The sequence below is a fragment of the Heptranchias perlo genome, unplaced genomic scaffold (genome assembly GCF_035084215.1).
Source record: "Heptranchias perlo isolate sHepPer1 unplaced genomic scaffold, sHepPer1.hap1 HAP1_SCAFFOLD_62, whole genome shotgun sequence".
Taxonomy (NCBI): domain Eukaryota; kingdom Metazoa; phylum Chordata; class Chondrichthyes; order Hexanchiformes; family Hexanchidae; genus Heptranchias; species Heptranchias perlo.
The window spans coordinates 3,378,236-3,397,814 of record NW_027139644.1 but is presented as its reverse complement, the minus strand read 5'-3'; the positions used below and the strand labels follow the sequence as shown (position 1 = coordinate 3,397,814).

The 19,579-nt window shown below is 37.4% G+C and overlaps 1 protein-coding gene across 1 annotated transcript in view; it reads right to left on the bottom strand.

Annotated features, from left to right (window-relative positions):
• The window catches only part of LOC137317438 (NACHT, LRR and PYD domains-containing protein 3-like), a 38,129-nt gene extending 18,997 nt beyond the window's left edge, over positions 1–19,132 (bottom strand). The window contains exons 1-2 of the mRNA XM_067980785.1: positions 18,932–19,132; positions 9,938–10,033 (exon numbers count right to left, since the gene is read on the bottom strand). Coding sequence (XP_067836886.1) covers positions 9,938–10,001 — 64 coding nt within the window. The 5' untranslated portion in view covers positions 10,002–10,033; positions 18,932–19,132. The remainder of the gene's footprint in view (positions 1–9,937; positions 10,034–18,931) is intronic.
• Positions 19,133–19,579: the final 447 nt, after the last annotated feature.

Below are 19,579 nucleotides of genomic sequence, written 5' to 3'. Positions count from 1 at the left end.
TCTCAGTACTTCAAAATAATAAATTTATCTCTCAATACGTCAAAACATTAACTTTATCTCTCACTATTTGAAAACGATATCTCGATCTCTCACTACTCCAAAGCAATAACTCAATCTCTCACTGCTTCAAAACAATAACCTTATCTCTCAAAGCTTCAAAACAATAACTTTATCTCTCACTACTTCAAAACAATAACTTTATCTCTCACGACTTCAAAACAATAACTTTATCTCTCACTACTTCGAAACACAGCTTTATCTCTCACTATTTCAAAACAATAACTTCATCTCTCACTACTTCGAAACAATGAATTTATCTCTCAATACTTCAAAACAATCACTTTATCTCTCACGACTTCAAAACAATCACTTTATCTCTCACTATTCCAAAGCAATAACTCAATCTCTCACAGCTTCAAAACAATAACCTTATCTCTCAATGCTTCAAAACAATAACTTTATCTCTCACAACTTCAAAACAATAACTTTATCTCTCACTACTTCAAAACAATAACTTTAACTCTCAGTACTTCAAAACAATAACTTTATCTCTCACTGTGTCAAAACTTTTATTTCATTTTTCAATACTTCAAAACAATGACTTTATCTCTCAATACTTCAAAACAATAACTTTATCTCTCACTACTTGAAATCAATAACTTTATCTCTCAATACTTCAAAACAATAACTTTATCTCTCAATCCTTCAAAACAATAACTTTATCTCTCAATACTTCAAAACAATAACTGTATCTCTCAATACTTCAAAACAATCACTTTATCTCTCACTATTTCAAAACAATAACTTTATCTCTCAATACTTCAAAATAATAACTTTATCTCTCAATACTTCAAAACAATAACTTTATCTCTCAACACTTCAAAACAATAACTTTATCTCTCACTACTTCCAAACAATAACTTTATCTCTCACTACTTCAAAACAATAACTTTATCTCTGAATACTTCAAAACAATAACTTTATCTCTCAATACTTCAAAACAATAACTTTATCTCTGAATACTTCAAAACAATAACTTTAGCTCTCAATACTTCAAAACAATGACTTTATCTCTCAATACTTCAAAACAATAACTTTATCTCTCAATACTTCAAAACAATAAATTTATCTCTCAGTGCTTCAAAACAATAACTTTCTCTCTCAATACTTCAAAACATTAAATTTATCTCTTACTATTGCAAAATAATAAATTTATCTCTCAATACTTCAAAACAATCACTTTATCTCTCAATACTTCAAAACAATAACTTTATCTCTCAATACTTCAAAACAATCACTTTATCTCTCAATACTTCAAAACAATCACTTTATCTCTCAATACTTCAAAACAATCACTTTATCTCTCAATACTTCAAAACAATAAATTTATCTCTCAGTGCTTCAAAACAATAACTTTCTCTCTCAATACTTCAAAACATTAACTTTATCTCTTACTATTGCAAAATAATAAATTTATCTCTCACTACTTCAAAACAATCACTTTATCTCTCAATACTTCAAAACAATCACTTTATCTCTCAATACTTCAAAACAATAACTTTATCTCTCAATACTTCAAAACAATAACTTTATCTCTCAATACTTCAAAACAATAACTTTATCTCTCAATACTTCAAAACAATAACTTTATCTCTCAATACTTCAAAACAATCACTTTATCTCTCACTATTTCAAAACAATAACTGTATCTCTCAAAACTTCAAAACAATCACTTTATCTCTCACTATTTCAAAACAATAACTTTATCTCTCAATACTTCAAAACAATAACTTTATCTCTCAATACTTCAAAACAATCACTTTATCTCTCACTATTTCAAAACAATAACTGTATCTCTCAAAACTTCAAAACAATCACTTTATCTCTCACTATTTCAAAACAATAACTTTATCTCTCAATACTTCAAAACAATAACTTTATCTCTCAATCCTTCAAAACAATATCTTTATCTCTCAATACTTCAGAACAATAACTTTATCTCTCACTACTTCCAAACAATAACTTTATCTCTCACTACTTCAAAACAATAACTTTATCTCTCAATACTTCAAAACAATAACTTTATCTCTCAATACTTCAAAACAATAACTTTATCTCTCAATACTTCAAAACAATAACTTTATCTCTCAATACTTCAAAACAATCACTTTATCTCTCAATACTTCAAAACAATCACTTTATCTCTCAATACTTCAAAACAATCACTTTATCTCTCAATACTTCAAAACAATAAATTTATCTCTCAGTGCTTCAAAACAATAACTTTCTCTCTCAATACTTCAAAACATTAACTTTATCTCTTACTATTGCAAAATAATAAATTTATCTCTCACTACTTCAAAACAATCACTTTATCTCTCAATACTTCAAAACAATCACTTTATCTCTCAATACTTCAAAACAATAACTTTATCTCTCAATACTTCAAAACAATAACTTTATCTCTCAATACTTCAAAACAATAACTTTATCTCTCAATACTTCAAAACAATAACTTTATCTCTCAATACTTCAAAACAATCACTTTATCTCTCACTATTTCAAAACAATAACTGTATCTCTCAAAACTTCAAAACAATCACTTTATCTCTCACTATTTCAAAACAATAACTTTATCTCTCAATACTTCAAAACAATAACTTTATCTCTCAATACTTCAAAACAATCACTTTATCTCTCACTATTTCAAAACAATAACTGTATCTCTCAAAACTTCAAAACAATCACTTTATCTCTCACTATTTCAAAACAATAACTTTATCTCTCAATACTTCAAAACAATAACTTTATCTCTCAATCCTTCAAAACAATATCTTTATCTCTCAATACTTCAGAACAATAACTTTATCTCTCACTACTTCCAAACAATAACTTTATCTCTCACTACTTCAAAACAATAACTTTATCTCTCAATACTTCAAAACAATAACTTTATCTCTCAATACTTCAAAACAATAACTTTATCTCTCAATACTTCAAAACAATAACTTTATCTCTCAATACTTCAAAACAATAACTTTATCTCTCAATACTTCAAAACAATAACTTTATCTCTCAATACTTCAAAACAATAAATTTATCTCTCAGTGCTTTAAAACAATAACTTTATCTCTCAATACTTCAAAACATTAACTTTATCTCTCACTATTTCAAAATAATAACTTTATCTCTCAATACTTCAAAACAATAACTTTAACTCTCACTAATTCAAAACAATAACTTTATCTCTCAATACTTCAAAACAATAACTTAATCTCTCACTACTTGAAATCAATAACTTTATCTCTCAATACTTCAAAACAATCACTTTATCTCTCACTATTTCAATACAATAACTTTATCACTTAATTCATCAAAACAATAACTTTATCTCTCACTACTTCGAAACACAGCTTTATCTCTCACTATTTCAAAACAATAACTTTATCTCTCAATACTTCGAAACAATAACTTTATCTCTCACTACTTCTAAACAATAACTTTATCTCTCACGACTTCGAAACAATAAATTTATCTCTCACTACTTCAAAACAATCACTTTATCTCTCACTATTCCAAAGCAATAACTCAATCTCTCACTGCTTCAAAACAATAACCTTATCTCTCAATGCTTCAAAACAATAACTTTATCTCTCACTACTTCAAAACAATAACTTTATCTCTCAATACTTCAAAACAATAACTTTATCTCTCAAGACTTCAAAACAATCACTTTACCTCTCACTATTCCAAAGCAATAACTCAATCTCTCACTGCTTCAAATCAATAACCTTATCTCTCAATGCTTCAAAACAATAACTTTATCTCTCAATACTTCAAAACAGTAACTTTATCTCTCAATACTTCAAAACAATAACTTTATCTCTCAATACTTCAAAACAATAACTTTATCTCTCAATACTTCAAAACAATAACTTTATCTCTCAATACTTCAAAACAATAACTTTATCTCTCACTGTGTCAAAACTTTTATTTCATTTTTCAATACTTCAAAACAATAACTTTATCTCTCAGTACTTCAAAACAATAACTTTATCTCTCAATACTTCAAAACATTAACTTTATCTCTCACTATTTCAAAACAATATCTCGATCTCTCACTACTTCAAAACAATAACTTTATCTTTCAATACTTCAAAACAATAACTTTATCTCTCACTATTTCAAAACAATAACTTTATCTCTCAATACTTCAAAACAATAACTTTATCTCTCAATACTTCAAAACAATCACTTTATCTCTCACTATTTCAAAACAATAACTGTATCTCTCAAAACTTCAAAACAATCACTTTATCTCTCACTATTTCAAAACAATAACTTTATCTCTCAATACTTCAAAACAATAACTTTATCTCTCAATCCTTCAAAACAATATCTTTATCTCTCAATACTTCAGAACAATAACTTTATCTCTCACTACTTCCAAACAATAACTTTATCTCTCACTACTTCAAAACAATAACTTTATCTCTCAATACTTCAAAACAATAACTTTATCTCTCAATACTTCAAAACAATAACTTTATCTCTCAATACTTCAAAACAATAACTTTATCTCTCAATACTTCAAAACAATAACTTTATCTCTCAATACTTCAAAACAATAAATTTATCTCTCAGTGCTTTAAAACAATAACTTTATCTCTCAATACTTCAAGACATTAACTTTATCTCTCACTATTTCAAAATAATAACTTTATCTCTCAATACTTCAAAACAATAACTTTATCTCTCACTACTTCAAAACAATAACTTTATCTCTCAATACTTCAAAACAATAACTTTAACTCTCACTAATTCAAAACAATAACTTTATCTCTCAATACTTCAAAACAATAACTTAATCTCTCACTACTTGAAATCAATAACTTTATCTCTCAATACTTCAAAACAATCACTTTATCTCTCACTATTTCAATACAATAACTTTATCACTTAATTCATCAAAACAATAACTTTATCTCTCACTACTTCGAAACACAGCTTTATCTCTCACTATTTCAAAACAATAACTTTATCTCTCAATACTTCGAAACAATAACTTTATCTCTCACTACTTCTAAACAATAACTTTATCTCTCACGACTTCGAAACAATAAATTTATCTCTCACTACTTCAAAACAATCACTTTATCTCTCACTATTCCAAAGCAATAACTCAATCTCTCACTGCTTCAAAACAATAACCTTATCTCTCAATGCTTCAAAACAATAACTTTATCTCTCACTACTTCAAAACAATAACTTTATCTCTCAATACTTCAAAACAATAACTTTATCTCTCACTACTTCAAAACAATCACTTTATCTCTCACTATTCCAAAGCAATAACTCAATCTCTCACTGCTTCAAAACAATAACCTTATCTCTCAATGCTTCAAAACAATAACTTTATCTCTCACTACTTCAAAACAATAACTTTATCTCTCCATACTTCAAAACAATAACTTTATCTCTCAAGACTTCAAAACAATCACTTTACCTCTCACTATTCCAAAGCAATAACTCAATCTCTCACTGCTTCAAAACAATAACCTTATCTCTCAATGCTTCAAAACAATAACTTTATCTCTCAATACTTCAAAACAGTAACTTTATCTCTCAATACTTCAAAACAATAACTTTATCTCTCAATACTTCAAAACAATAACTTTATCTCTCAATACTTCAAAACAATAACTTTATCTCTCAATACTTCAAAACAATAACTTTATCTCTCAATACTTCAAAACAATAACTTTATCTCTCACAACTTCAAAACAATAACTCTAACTCTCACTACTTCAAAACAATAACATTAACTCTCAGTACTTCAAAACAATAACTTTATCTCTCACTGTGTCAAAACTTTTATTTCATTTTTCAATACTTCAAAACAATAACTTTATCTCTCAGTACTTCAAAACAATAACTTTATCTCTCAATACTTCAAAACATTAACTTTATCTCTCACTATTTCAAAACAATATCTCGATCTCTCACTACTTCAAAACAATAACTTTATCTTTCAATACTTCAAAACAATAACTTTATCTCTCACTATTTCAAAACAATAACTTTATCTCTCAATACTTCAATACAATAACTTTATCTCTCAATACTTCAAAACAATCACTTTATCTCTCACTATTTCAAAACAATAACTGTATCTCTCAAAACTTCAAAACAATCACTTTATCTCTCACTATTTCAAAACAATAACTTTATCTCTCAATACTTCAAAACAATAACTTTATCTCTCAATCCTTCAAAACAATATCTTTATCTCTCAATACTTCAGAACAATAACTTTATCTCTCACTACTTCCAAACAATAACTTTATCTCTCACTACTTCAAAACAATAACTTTATCTCTCAATACTTCAAAACAATAACTTTATCTCTCAATACTTCAAAACAATAACTTTATCTCTCAATACTTCAAAACAATAACTTTATCTCTCAATACTTCAAAACAATAACTTTATCTCTCAATACTTCAAAACAATAACTTTATCTCTCAATACTTCAAAACAATAAATTTATCTCTCAGTGCTTTAAAACAATAACTTTATCTCTCAATACTTCAAAACATTAACTTTATCTCTCACTATTTCAAAATAATAACTTTATCTCTCAATACTTCAAAACAATAATTTATCTCTCACTACTTGAAATCAATAACTTTATCTCTCAATACTTCAAAACAATCACTTTATCTCTCACTATTTCAATACAATAACTTTATCACTTAATTCATCAAAACAATAACTTTATCTCTCACTACTTCGAAACACAGCTTTATCTCTCACTATTTCAAAACAATAACTTTATCTCTCAATACTTCGAAACAATAACTTTATCTCTCACTACTTCTAAACAATAACTTTATCTCTCACGACTTCGAAACAATAAATTTATCTCTCACTACTTCAAAACAATCACTTTATCTCTCACTATTCCAAAGCAATAACTCAATCTCTCACTGCTTCAAAACAATAACCTTATCTCTCAATGCTTCAAAACAATAACTTTATCTCTCAATACTTCAAAACAATAACTTTATCTCTCACTACTTCAAAACAATCACTTTATCTCTCACTATTCCAAAGCAATAACTCAATCTCTCACTGCTTCAAAACAATAACGTTATCTCTCAATGCTTCAAAACAATAACTTTATCTCTCACTACTTCAAAACAATAACTTTATCTCTCCATACTTCAAAACAATAACTTTATCTCTCAAGACTTCAAAACAATCACTTTACCTCTCACTATTCCAAAGCAATAACTCAATCTCTCACTGCTTCAAAACAATAACCTTATCTCTCAATGCTTCAAAACAATAACTTTATCTCTCAATACTTCAAAACAGTAACTTTATCTCTCAATACTTCAAAACAATAACTTTATCTCTCAATACTTCAAAACAATAACTTTATCTCTCAATACTTTAAAACAATAACTTTATCTCTCAATACTTCAAAACAATAACTTTATCTCTCAATACTTCAAAACAATAACTTTATCTCTCACAACTTCAAAACAATAACTCTAACTCTCACTACTTCAAAACAATAACATTAACTCTCAGTACTTCAAAACAATAACTTTATCTCTCACTGTGTCAAAACTTTTATTTCATTTTTCAATACTTCAAAACAATAACTTTATCTCTCAGTACTTCAAAACAATAACTTTATCTCTCAATACTTCAAAACATTAACTTTATCTCTCACTATTTCAAAACAATATCTCGATCTCTCACTACTTCAAAACAATAACTTTATCTTTCAATACTTCAAAACAATAACTTTAACTCTCACTACTTCAAAACAATAACTTAATCTCTCACTACTTGAAATCAATAACTTTATCTCTCAATACTTCAAAACAATAACTTTATCTCTCAATACTTCAAAACAATAACTTTATCTCTCAATACTTCAAAACAATAACTTTATCTCTCAGTACTTTAAAACAATAACTTTATCTCTCACTGTGTCAAAACTTTTATTTCATTTTTCAATCCTTCAAAACAATAACTCTGTCTCTCACTACTTCAAAACAATAACTTTATCTCTCAGTACTTTAAAACAATAACTTTATCTCTCACTGTGTCAAAACTTTTATTTCATTTTTCAATCCTTCAAAACAATAACTTTATCTCTCAATACTTCAAAACAATCACTTTATCTCACTATTTCAAAACAATAACTTAATCTCTCAATACTTCAAAACAATCACTTTATCTCTCACTATTTCAATACAATAACTTTATCTCTCAATACTTCAAAACAATAACTTTATCTCTCATTACTTCGAAACAATCACTTTATCTCTCACTATTTCAAAACAATAACTTTATCTCTCAATACTTCAAAACAATAACTCTATCTCTCACTACTTCAAAACAATAACTTTATCTCTCACGACTTCAAAACAATAACTTTATCTCTCAATACTTCGAAACAATCACTTTATCTCTCACTATTTCAAAACAATAACTTTATCTCTCAATACTTCAAAACAATAACTTTATCTTTCAATACTTCAAAACAATAACTTTATCTCTCAATACTTCAAAACAATCACTTTATCTCTCACTATTTCAAAACAATAACTTTATCTCTCACTACTTCAAAACAATAACTTTACCTCTCAATACTTCCAAACAATCACTTCATCTCTCACTACTTCAAATCAATAACTTTATCTCTCACTACTTCAAAACAATAACTTTCTCTCTCAATACTTCAAAACAATAACTTTATCTCTCACTACTTCAAAACAATAACTTTATCTCTCACTACTTCGAAACAATAACTCTATCTCTCACTACTTCAAAACAATAACTTTATCTCTCAATACTTCAAAACAATAACTTTATCTCTGAATACTTCAAAACCTCCTTCCTTTCTTGCTGCCCATAACTTTTCATTGTTTCATAAATCTTCTGTTTCTGCTCCAACAATTTTATTAATTCCACTCTCGCGGATATTTCCCACCCTCCAGTCATATCAGCTGAAACCCTCCCACTGCTCCATTCACCCAGTCTGTAAAACAATTGTTGGTCGGTTCAGATTGTTACGATCCCTTCCTTTCTTCCTGAACTGACTGGAGTGTCCCAAGACCGTGAACCCTTTCCTCCTGCTCCATTCACCCAGTCTGTAAAACCATTGTTGGTCAGTTCAGAACGTGACCGTCCCTTCCCTTCTCACTGACCTCACTCAAGTGCTCCAAGACCGTGAACCCTTCCCTCCTGCTCCAGCCCTGCAGCCACACATTGACCTGTCTCATATTTCCCTCCTTTAGCGGCCCAGTGTAAATCAATCCAAAGATCACAACCTGGAGGCCTTGTTTTTTAATCTACTGCCTCAGTCTTAATATTCACTCGAAAATCGTATTTCTATCCGTGTTATTGGTTCCGACCATGGCTATTCTCTATTTTCCTTTCCTTCCCAGAGATGGTCCCACCCGTTCCTGGAAATTCTTCCCTCTGGCACCAGGGATGCAACTTGGCATTCGGGACCTGCTCAGGGCTGCAGAAGTGTCTCTCTATTTCCCTGACTGTGGAATCTCCCAAAACTATCGCTCTCCTATTCCTGTGTCCCAACTGCCTCTCACCCCCGCCCCACTCGGGGTGTCCCCCTGCTCCCCGGTCTCACACTGTTACTCAGGAAGACCATCCTCTGAGTCACTGTCTCTATCCAGCTTATAGTCCCCAACACCAGGTATCTATTGGACACTTCCAGTACTCGGGAGATCCCGCTACCTGTGACTGCACTGTCACTCCAGATGTTCACTCACTTCCCTCTATGAACACAGTATCTGTGCTGTTACCTCTTCCTGTGTGAGCTGAAGGTTCCTGTTCGTGATCTGGACCATTTGTCAGGACAGAAAGTCAATTTTGAAGAATTTTCTGAACCTACCTGAGACCATTATCATTCTTGTTGAAGATGTTGGATCTTCTCCCCTGTTTGAACCTTCAGCCATGGCGGTGACAGACGTTCCCAGATTCTGATGCTCTGTAATAAATATAATATTAATAGGAGGGTTAGACAGAAATATTAAAATGAGCAGGAGAACGTTGCCTTGTTAAACATGATACCAAGTCCATCCTCTCCCATCAGGACAACAGCTGTTAGTTCTGGGATCGAGCATTTCCCGAGTGTTATGATCAACACTCGACATCAGGTGTGAGACAGAGAGCTGCCCAGTGAAACCCAGTGAGTCCCGGTGATCTCCACAATCCAGTTCCAGTCGGGCTCCCGTCGGTCGAGACTCCGCACTGGGAGTGCCCATTGGTAAGATTTACTCACACAGTACAGGCCAGAACCAGCCTTATTCTTGAGGTAGTGAATATTCTGGAGGGAATTTTGGAGCGGGTTGATCATTGATTAATTAAATGACCCTCACTCGGTTTTACGCAGTCGGGGGCAATTGCATTATTTTTATTCACAAAATTGTGGTGAATATTTTTGATTTGTTGATTTTCGTTATTAAATACAGATACTTTATGAATATGATATCTATCAACAAACACAATATATAGCGGGGTGTGATTCCGCTGCTCTCTCTGGGCAGTGACTTTCTCCGTGTGTTCATGGAGATATGTCCTGGCTGCTGCTTTTATTAGAATATATTTACCACATCACTCATGGTGTCAGCATCTGACTAATGAGCACTGTTGGAGGTGAGGAGATTTACCACTGTTCTAATATTAAAACTAATGAGCACTGTAGGAGGTGAGGAGATTTACCACTGTTCTAATATTAACAATAATGAGCACTGTAGGAGGTGAGGAGATTTACCACTGTTCTAATATTAACAATAATGAGCACTGTAGGAGGTGAGGAGATTTACCAATGGTCCAATATTAATACTAATGAGCACTGTAGGAGGTGAGGAGATTTACCACTGTTCCAATATTAACACTGATGAGCACTGCAGGAGGTGAGGAGATTTACCACTGATCTAATATTAACACGAATGACCACTGTAGGAGGTGAGGAGATTTACCACTGATCTAATATTAACACTAATGAGCACTGTAGGAGGTGAGGAGATTTACCACTGTTCTAATATTAACACTAACGAGCACTGTAGGAGGTGAGGAGATTTACCACTGTTCTAATATTAACACTAACGAGCACTGTAGGAGGTGAGGAGATTTACCACTGATCTAATTTTAACACTGATGAGCACTGTAGGAGGTGAGGATATTTACCACTGTTCTAATATTAACACTAATGAGCACTGTAGGAGGTGAGGAGATTTACCACTGTTCGAATATTAACACTGATGAGCACTGTAGGCGGTGAGTTGATTTCCCACTGTTCTAATATTAACACTAATGAGCACTGTAGGAGGTGAGGAGATTTACCACTGTTCTAATATTAACACTAATGAGCACTGTAGGAGTTGCGGCGATTTACCACTGTTCTATTATTAACACTAATGAGCACTGTAGGAGTTGCAGCGATTTACCACTGTTCTATTATTAACACTAATGAGCACTGTAGGAGTTGAGGAGATTTACCACTGTTCTAATATTAACACTATTGGGCACTGTCGGAGGTGAGGAGTGTTGTCAGTGTACATGTGAAAGCTGACCCCTTGTCTTCGAATAATGTCTCCAAGGGGCAGCATGTGGATGAGAAATAGACGGGCGAGGTTAGATCCATGGGGGAATCCAGAGGTAACAGTGCGGGGGTGGGAAGAGAAGCCATTGATGATGATTCTCCTGATACGACTGGACAGGTAAAAGTGGAACCAAGTGAGGGCAGTCCCACTGAGCTGGACAATGGAGGAGAGGCGTCGGAGGGGGATATTATGATCGACCGTGTCAAATACTGCAGAGGTGGAAAATGAGGAGGGATAGTTCACCGCGGTCACAGTCATAGAAGGTGTTACTTGTGACATTGAATATTGCCATTTCAGTGCTGTGACAGGAGGGGGAACCTGATTGGAGAGAGTCAAACATGATGTTTTGAGAAAGATGAGCAGAGATTCTGGAGGCGACAAAAGATTGAGAGGAAAGGGAGGCTGGAGATGGAGATACACGTGTCTAACTATTCACCCGCGGGTCAAACTGGGCGCCTCTCTTTGATGAAACCCTCTCCTCTGTGATACACAAGTCTCATTTATGGTTTCATGTTATAGAACAAGTTAAACTCAGTCAACTTTTACATAACATTCCATGCTCTGGCTGAGAAACTGGAATCTCCCAGTTCCACCGGAGAAGTTCACTTATTGAAGGATAGAGAATTAGACAAAAGATTCCGATATTCTCATTTTACAAAACTGATTCATAAAATGCAGCCTCGTCACTTCCCTTTTCTACATAGAATTACACAGGATGTACAGCACAGAAATAGGCCACTCGGCCCGTCCGGTCCATGTGGAGTTAATGGTCCACTTGAGTCTCCTTCAAACCCTCTTCATCTAATCAGGATACCAGTCTATTCCTTACTCGCTCATGTGTTTATCTAGTTCCGCTTAAATACATCTTTTTTTTTTGTTATGAGGGTCTGTAACCTGCAGATTGCCTTCTCACCGACGTGTTGTTGTTCCTCCGTCCCACAAACACAATTCCGCGCCGACATCACACCGACCCTGCACTGCGCCCACACCCCACCGACCCGACCCCAGCGCCGACAACCCACCGACCCGGCCCCGCGCCGACACCCCACCGACCCGGTCCCACACCGACACCCCACCGACCCGGCCCCAGCGTCGACACCCCACCGACACAGTCCCAACCGACACCCCACCGACCCGGTCCCACACCGACACCCCACTGACCCAGTCCCACGCCGAAACCCCACCGACCCAGTCCTACGGACACCCCACTGACCCAGTCCTACAGACACCCCACTGACCCAGTCCCACGCCGAAACCCCACCGACCCAGTCCTACGGACACCCCACTGACCCAGTCCTACAGACACCCCACTGACCCAGTCCGACAGACACCCCACTGACCCAGTCCCACGCCGAAACCCCACCGACCCAGTCCTACAGACACCCCACTGACCCAGTCCGACAGACACCCCACTGACCCAGTCCCACGCCGAAACCCCACCGACCCAGTCCTACAGACACCCCACTGACCCAGTCCTACAGACACCCCACTGACCCAGTCCGACAGACACCCCACTGACCCAGTCCCACGCCGAAACCCCACCGACCCAGTCCTACAGACACCCCACTGACCCAGTCCGACAGACACCCCACTGACCCAGTTCCACGCCGAAACCCCACCGACCCAGTCCTACAGACACCCCACTGACCCAGTCCAACAGACACCCCACTGACCCAGTCCTACAGACACCCCACTGACCCAGACCCACGCCGAAACCCCACCGACCCAGTCCTACAGACCCCCACTGACCCAGTCCTACACACACCCCACTGACCCAGTCCCACGCCGAAACCCCACCGACCCAGTCCCAACCGACACCCCACTGACGCTTCCAACCACTACATTAATGAACAAAGGCTCCCTACAGGCGGCGTTTTCAATTGACCACATTCCTTACATAGATCTTCTTTCCTCCCGGTCTTATCGCTATTACAGGTGCCTGTCTGCAGCCAATTCGGTTCACACCACGTGTGAATGAACAGGAGAAAGTGAATACCATTGGCCCTGACTGCATCCCACCATCGTGCTGAAGAAAGAGCTGTCGCCCAGACAAACTGTAGCAGTGCACCAATTATACTGGCTCTACCCGCCAATGTACAAGGTGGAACTGCTGTGTCCAGTGCACAGAATCAAGGACTAATTGGACCCGGACAATCAGCTCCCTTTCAGTCACCTCTCAATCATCAGCAAAGTGATGGAGGGAGTTGGTCCATCAAGTAACCCTCGCTCGTCAATAATCTGCCCGCCAGCGCTCAGAACCGATTCCGGTAGAACGACTCGGTTTCAGACTTCTTTATCGTGTCAATCCACAAATGGATGCCAGAGTGGAGAACCATAGGAGAAGTGAGCAGAACTGATCCCGTCAACAAGCAGCGTTTGACAGGGTGCGGCACCAAAGAGCTCCAGCAAACTGAGGTCAACGGGAGTCAAAGGGAAAACCTCCAGTGGCTGGAAGGATACGGGCCACCACATTAGGTTATGTTGGTGGCTGGGGGCTGTGTTGTATGTTGCAAAGTGTCAACCTCCAACTGCTTGTTCATAAGAGATGTAATAATTCAGAAATATCTTCCAATAATATTATAAACAATAGCATTTTAGCGAGAATGAATAGATTGAAGTTTTAGCCTCTTAAATGACGCTGCCACGAATGTTAATTTCAAGAACTAAACAACCCTTACATTCTGATCAGTGAGTAACTCCCCGACTTTCAATATAATTGAATTACTTCACAAGTAAACGGTGAAAGCCCCATTGGTCTACTTTAAAACACTTTAATTGTGCTCAGTATATTCGGGGCCCTAACCTTGTGCTGCGGCTCCTGATTCTGGTTCCACAGTGTCCGGGTAAGTTCGGGATGTGGGGTCTGCAGGTTGATGAACACACCCTGGGTAAAGATGAGTTCCACATCACCGTCATAAACACGACCTTCAGCCTGATCAGTACAATCCCTCCCCGCCCTGTTCTCTGGTGCGGGGCTCGGTCTGAATCACACACCGTCTCATTCAAATTGAAATGGTCTTATAAATCACTGATATATTAACCAAAGCCATTACTTCTTTGTGTGGCAAAAATATCAACCCCCCCCCCACCGGCCCCCATCTCCTCCATCTACGGTTCAGAAGACCCCGCGGTGAAACTGTGTTCTGTAGCCCGATACAGTTCCCTGTCCTCAATTCGATTTTAATACTCACCATAAAACCTGTTTATTATCGAACCATAAAAGGACACAGATGGCAAGGGGCAAAGATCGCTGTTAGTTTATTGGGGTCAAACACCAGAGGGAAGGAATAAGTGAACTCTCTGAGTTGAAACGTTATGTGTTTGGAATTATCTCCCCTTTCGATAATTGACTGTTTCATTGCCCCGATTCTAACTCTGTGTAAATGTAACACATTCCGATCCCGGCTCTATTAATCTCAGTATTGGGTCTATTATAATGTTAATCTGATTCTTATTGCCCTGAATTTGTACAATTCCTGTCACATGACTGGTTACAGTTTATCTTCCAATCATGGCCATTTGTAAACAACAGAGCAATGATTATAATCTCCGGCAGATAGTCTCCAGTTAATGAGTAACAGTCTCGGCCTTGATCAGGATATTCACACCCTTCAGTATCAGGATCCAGGTTTCACTTACTGGAACTGAATCAGCAAATGTGTGCGGAAAACAAGTGACTTTTCAGTTCATCGGCCTGTTAATCTTTATTGGGGGTGATGGAATTTCACCCTTTCATTTAATCTTTGTTTTAAAAGTTTAGCAGCGAGTTCGATTTATTGTGAGGCTTAGAAACTCTGAACATTAAATTCACTTCCAAATTAGTGTTTGTATTTAACGGAAATATTAAAAGTCCATGCAACGCATTGCGAGTCCTCCATGTCCGTTCCATTTCCTGCTTCTCTGTCATCCCACTCCGTTTACAGCTCCCCTGCTTCGTGTCTGAAATCTCTGCCTTTCACCTGTCCACTTTCCCCAACCAATTCTGTACGTGACCGCAAATGTTTGTTTCCCCCCTCACACAGACCGGTTCCATATCTGTTTCTCCCCTTGTTTCCATTCCCTCAGCTCTCTGTCTGATTCTGTACTAACTTGCCTTCCCCAGATGCACTTTCCATCCCACCTGCTCCGTGACTGAATGTCCCACTGCACCTGCAACCGCCTCCAGTTGAACGGCCTTTCCTCCACTCCTATCTCTCCCCGAACTCTTTATTCGATCCCCACCTGCAGCAATCCTAATTCTCCCCTTGCCCTTCCTTTCCTCCTGTTCCCGGCCTGATCTTACCCAAATCCTTTCGCCTTCCTGCTCCATATCTGATTCTACCCCTCCTTTCCATTCCACCTGCCCCATGCCTGATTACCTTCCCTGCTTCCTTCCCCATCCTGCTGCATGTCCGATTTCCCACACACAACAAAGGAAGAACCAAAGCTATTCTAAGTACTTCAGCTTCACACCAAGTACGGGCAGAATCCAACATTGGCTGCACAGCCCATCCCGTTTTATTTTCACAAATGCAGTTAACGTCTCGAGAAATAATCCCGACAATAATCAACCAGCATCAGGCTAATGTTTTTACATGGGAACATAGGACCACAAGTAGGCCATTCAGCCCCTCGAGCCCGCTCCGCCATTTGATAAGATCTTCAATATTCTTTTCTGTTTGGTCACACATCTCCATGTAAAAAATTCCACTTGCGGTATTTTGCCTATTTTATACACTCACTGGATTAAGGCCTCTTTCTAAGGTCCAATTATATCAATCTGAGTACATACCATTTATCGCCACTGTCTCCCAACTCCCTAACCTGTCAATCTGACAACTTACCATTTATCCCCGCTGTCTCCCAACTCCCTAACCTGTCAATCTGAGTAAATATCATTTATACCCATTCTCTCCCAACTCCCTATCCTGTCAATCTGAGGACATATCATTTATCCCCACTGTCTCCCAACTCACTAACCTGTCAATCTGAGTACATAACATTTCTCCCCATTGTCTCCCAAGTCACTAACCTATCAATCTGAGTACATATCATTTATTCCCTCTGTCTCCCAACTCCCTAACCTGTAAATCTGAGTACATACCATTTATTCCCACTGTCTCCCAACTGCCTAACATATCATTCTGAGGACATACCATTTAGACCCACTGAATCCCAACTCCCTAACCAGTCAATCTGAGGACATACCATTTCCCCGACTGTCTCCCTACTCCCTAACCTATCGCTCTGAGGACATACCATTTATCCTCACTGTCTCGCAACTCCTTAACCTGTCAATCTGAGTACATACCATTTATTCCCACTGTCTCCGAACCACCTAACCTGTCATTCTGAGTACAAACCATTTATCCCCACTGTCTCCCAACATGCTAAACTGTCAATCTGAGGAAATAACATTTATCCCCACAGTCTCATCACTCCCTCACCTGTCATTCGGAGTACAAACCATTTATTCCCACTCTCTCCCAAATCCCTAACCTGTCAGTCTGAGAAGATACATTTTCCCCACTGTCTCCCAACTCTCTTACCTGTCAATCTGAGTACATACCATTTATTCCCAAAGTCTCATCACTCCCTCACCTGTCAATCTGAGTGCAAACCTTTTATAGCCAATGTCTCCCAACTTTCTAACCTGTCAATCTGAGTACATACCATTTATTCCCAAAGTCTCATCACTCACTCATCTGTCAATCTGAGTACAAACCATTAATCTCCACTGCCTCCCAACTCCCTAACCTGTCAATCTGAGATCATACCATTTATCTCCACTGCCTCCCAACTCCCTGACCTGTCAATCTGTGTACATTCCATTTATTCCCTCTGTCTCATAAATCCATAACCTGTCAATCTGAGTACATAACATTTATCTCCTCTGTCTCCCAAATCCCAAACCTGTCAATCTGAGTATGCACCATTCATCCCCACTGTCTCCTAACTCCCTAAACTGTCAGTCTAAAGTACATACCATTCATCCTCACTGACTCGCAACTCCACAAACTGTCAGTCTGCGCACATACCATTTATCCTCACTCTCTCGCAAATCCTTAACCTGCCAATCTGAGTACATACAATTTATACCCACTGTCTCCCAACATGCTAACCTGTCAATCTGAGGACATAACATTTATCCCCACAGGCTTATCACTCCCTCACCTGTCAATCTGAGTACAAACCATTCATCCCCACTGTCTCCCAAATCCCTAACCTGTCAGTCGGAGAACATACATTTTTCCCACTGTCTCCCAACGCCCTTACCTGTCAATCTGAGTACAAACCATTTATTCCCAAAGTCTCATCACTCCCTCTCCTGTCAATCTGAGTGCAAACCATTTATCTCCACTGCCTCCCAACTCCCTAACCCGCCAATCTGAGTACATACCATTTATCCCCTTTGTCTCCCAAATCCTAAACCTTTCGATCTGAGCACATATCATTTATCCCCACTGTCTCCCAACTCCCGAACCCGCCAATCTGAGTACATACCATTTATCCCCTTTGTCTCCCAAATCCCAAACCTTTCCATCTGAGCACATACCATTTATCCCCACTGTCTCCCAACTCCCTAACCTGTCAATCTGAGTACATACCATTTATCTCACAGTCTCGCAACTCCCTGACCTGTCAATCTGGTTAGCTACCATTTTCCACAATGTCTCACAACTCCCGAACCTGTCAATCTGAGGACATACCGTTTATCCCCACTGTCTCAAAACTCCCCAATCTATCAATTTGAGTGCATACCATATTTCCAGTCTCCCAACTCCATAACCAGTCAATCTGAGTACATACAAATATACCCACTGTCTCCAAATTCCTAACCGGTCAATCTGAGTACATACCATTTATCCACACTGTCTCCCAACTCCCTAACCTGTAAGTCTGAGTACATACCATTTATCCCCACTGTCTACCAACTCCCACCAATTTCGAACACAAGTCAAAATACTGCCTCCAATTCCATGTCCTTTCGTTTTTGCCAATTATCTTTTGTATGGAATCTTATCGAATGCCGTCTGGAAGTCCACCTAGATAACATCTGCAGACATTCTTTTTCTACCTTGTTAGTGATCTCCTCAAAAAATTCAACTGGATCAGTCAGACATGAGTTCGCTTTAACAAATCCTTGCTGGCTCCCTATCTTCAACTCATATTTGTTCAAGTGCTCAGTCACTCGATCCGTAATCACCAATTCTGTTTCCGTATTTCTCCCAGTCCTCTGGATTACCTATTTACTTGGTATTTGTGTAAGTCACTTCCTTTAGCTTTGCACTGCCTCTTACCTCACACGTTGACCATGGTTGCTTGACTGTACATGTGGAATATTTTGCCCTTTCTGGATATGTTTTGGATGAAAGTCTCTGTTCTATCCACAAAACAAAAGGACTGACTGAATCCAGCCAATTATCGCCCTCCCAGCCTCCTCTCAATGATCAGTAACCTGATGGACGGAATCATCAATGGCGCCATCAAGAAACATTCACTCATCAATTATCTGTTCAGCGACGCTCAGTTCGGGCGGTGCCTCAAATCCCCAGATCCTCACTTGTTCACAGATACAAGAGTTCAATGCCAGAGAAGAGATGACTGTAACTCGCTTCGACAAAAAGGCAGCGTTTGTCTGGATTTGGCACCATGGAGCCCCAGCATCTGAGGTCAATGTGGGTCAAAGGGTGAACACCCCGTTGCTGGAAACATTGGATTTCGGTGACGGTTAGCGGCTGTAATTTACTATGAAAAGTCTCAACGTCTAACCGTGTCATAAACGAAGATAATCTTTGAATATTTTTTACAACAGCAGAATTTTAGTGAGGTGTTTACATTTTGAAATTTTATTCTGTTAACTGTCGCTTCTTCCAGTAAGTTAACTTATGTAAAAAAAAAACAATCCTTTCTTATCAGATCCAGTATGGATACAACTTTTCAATCTC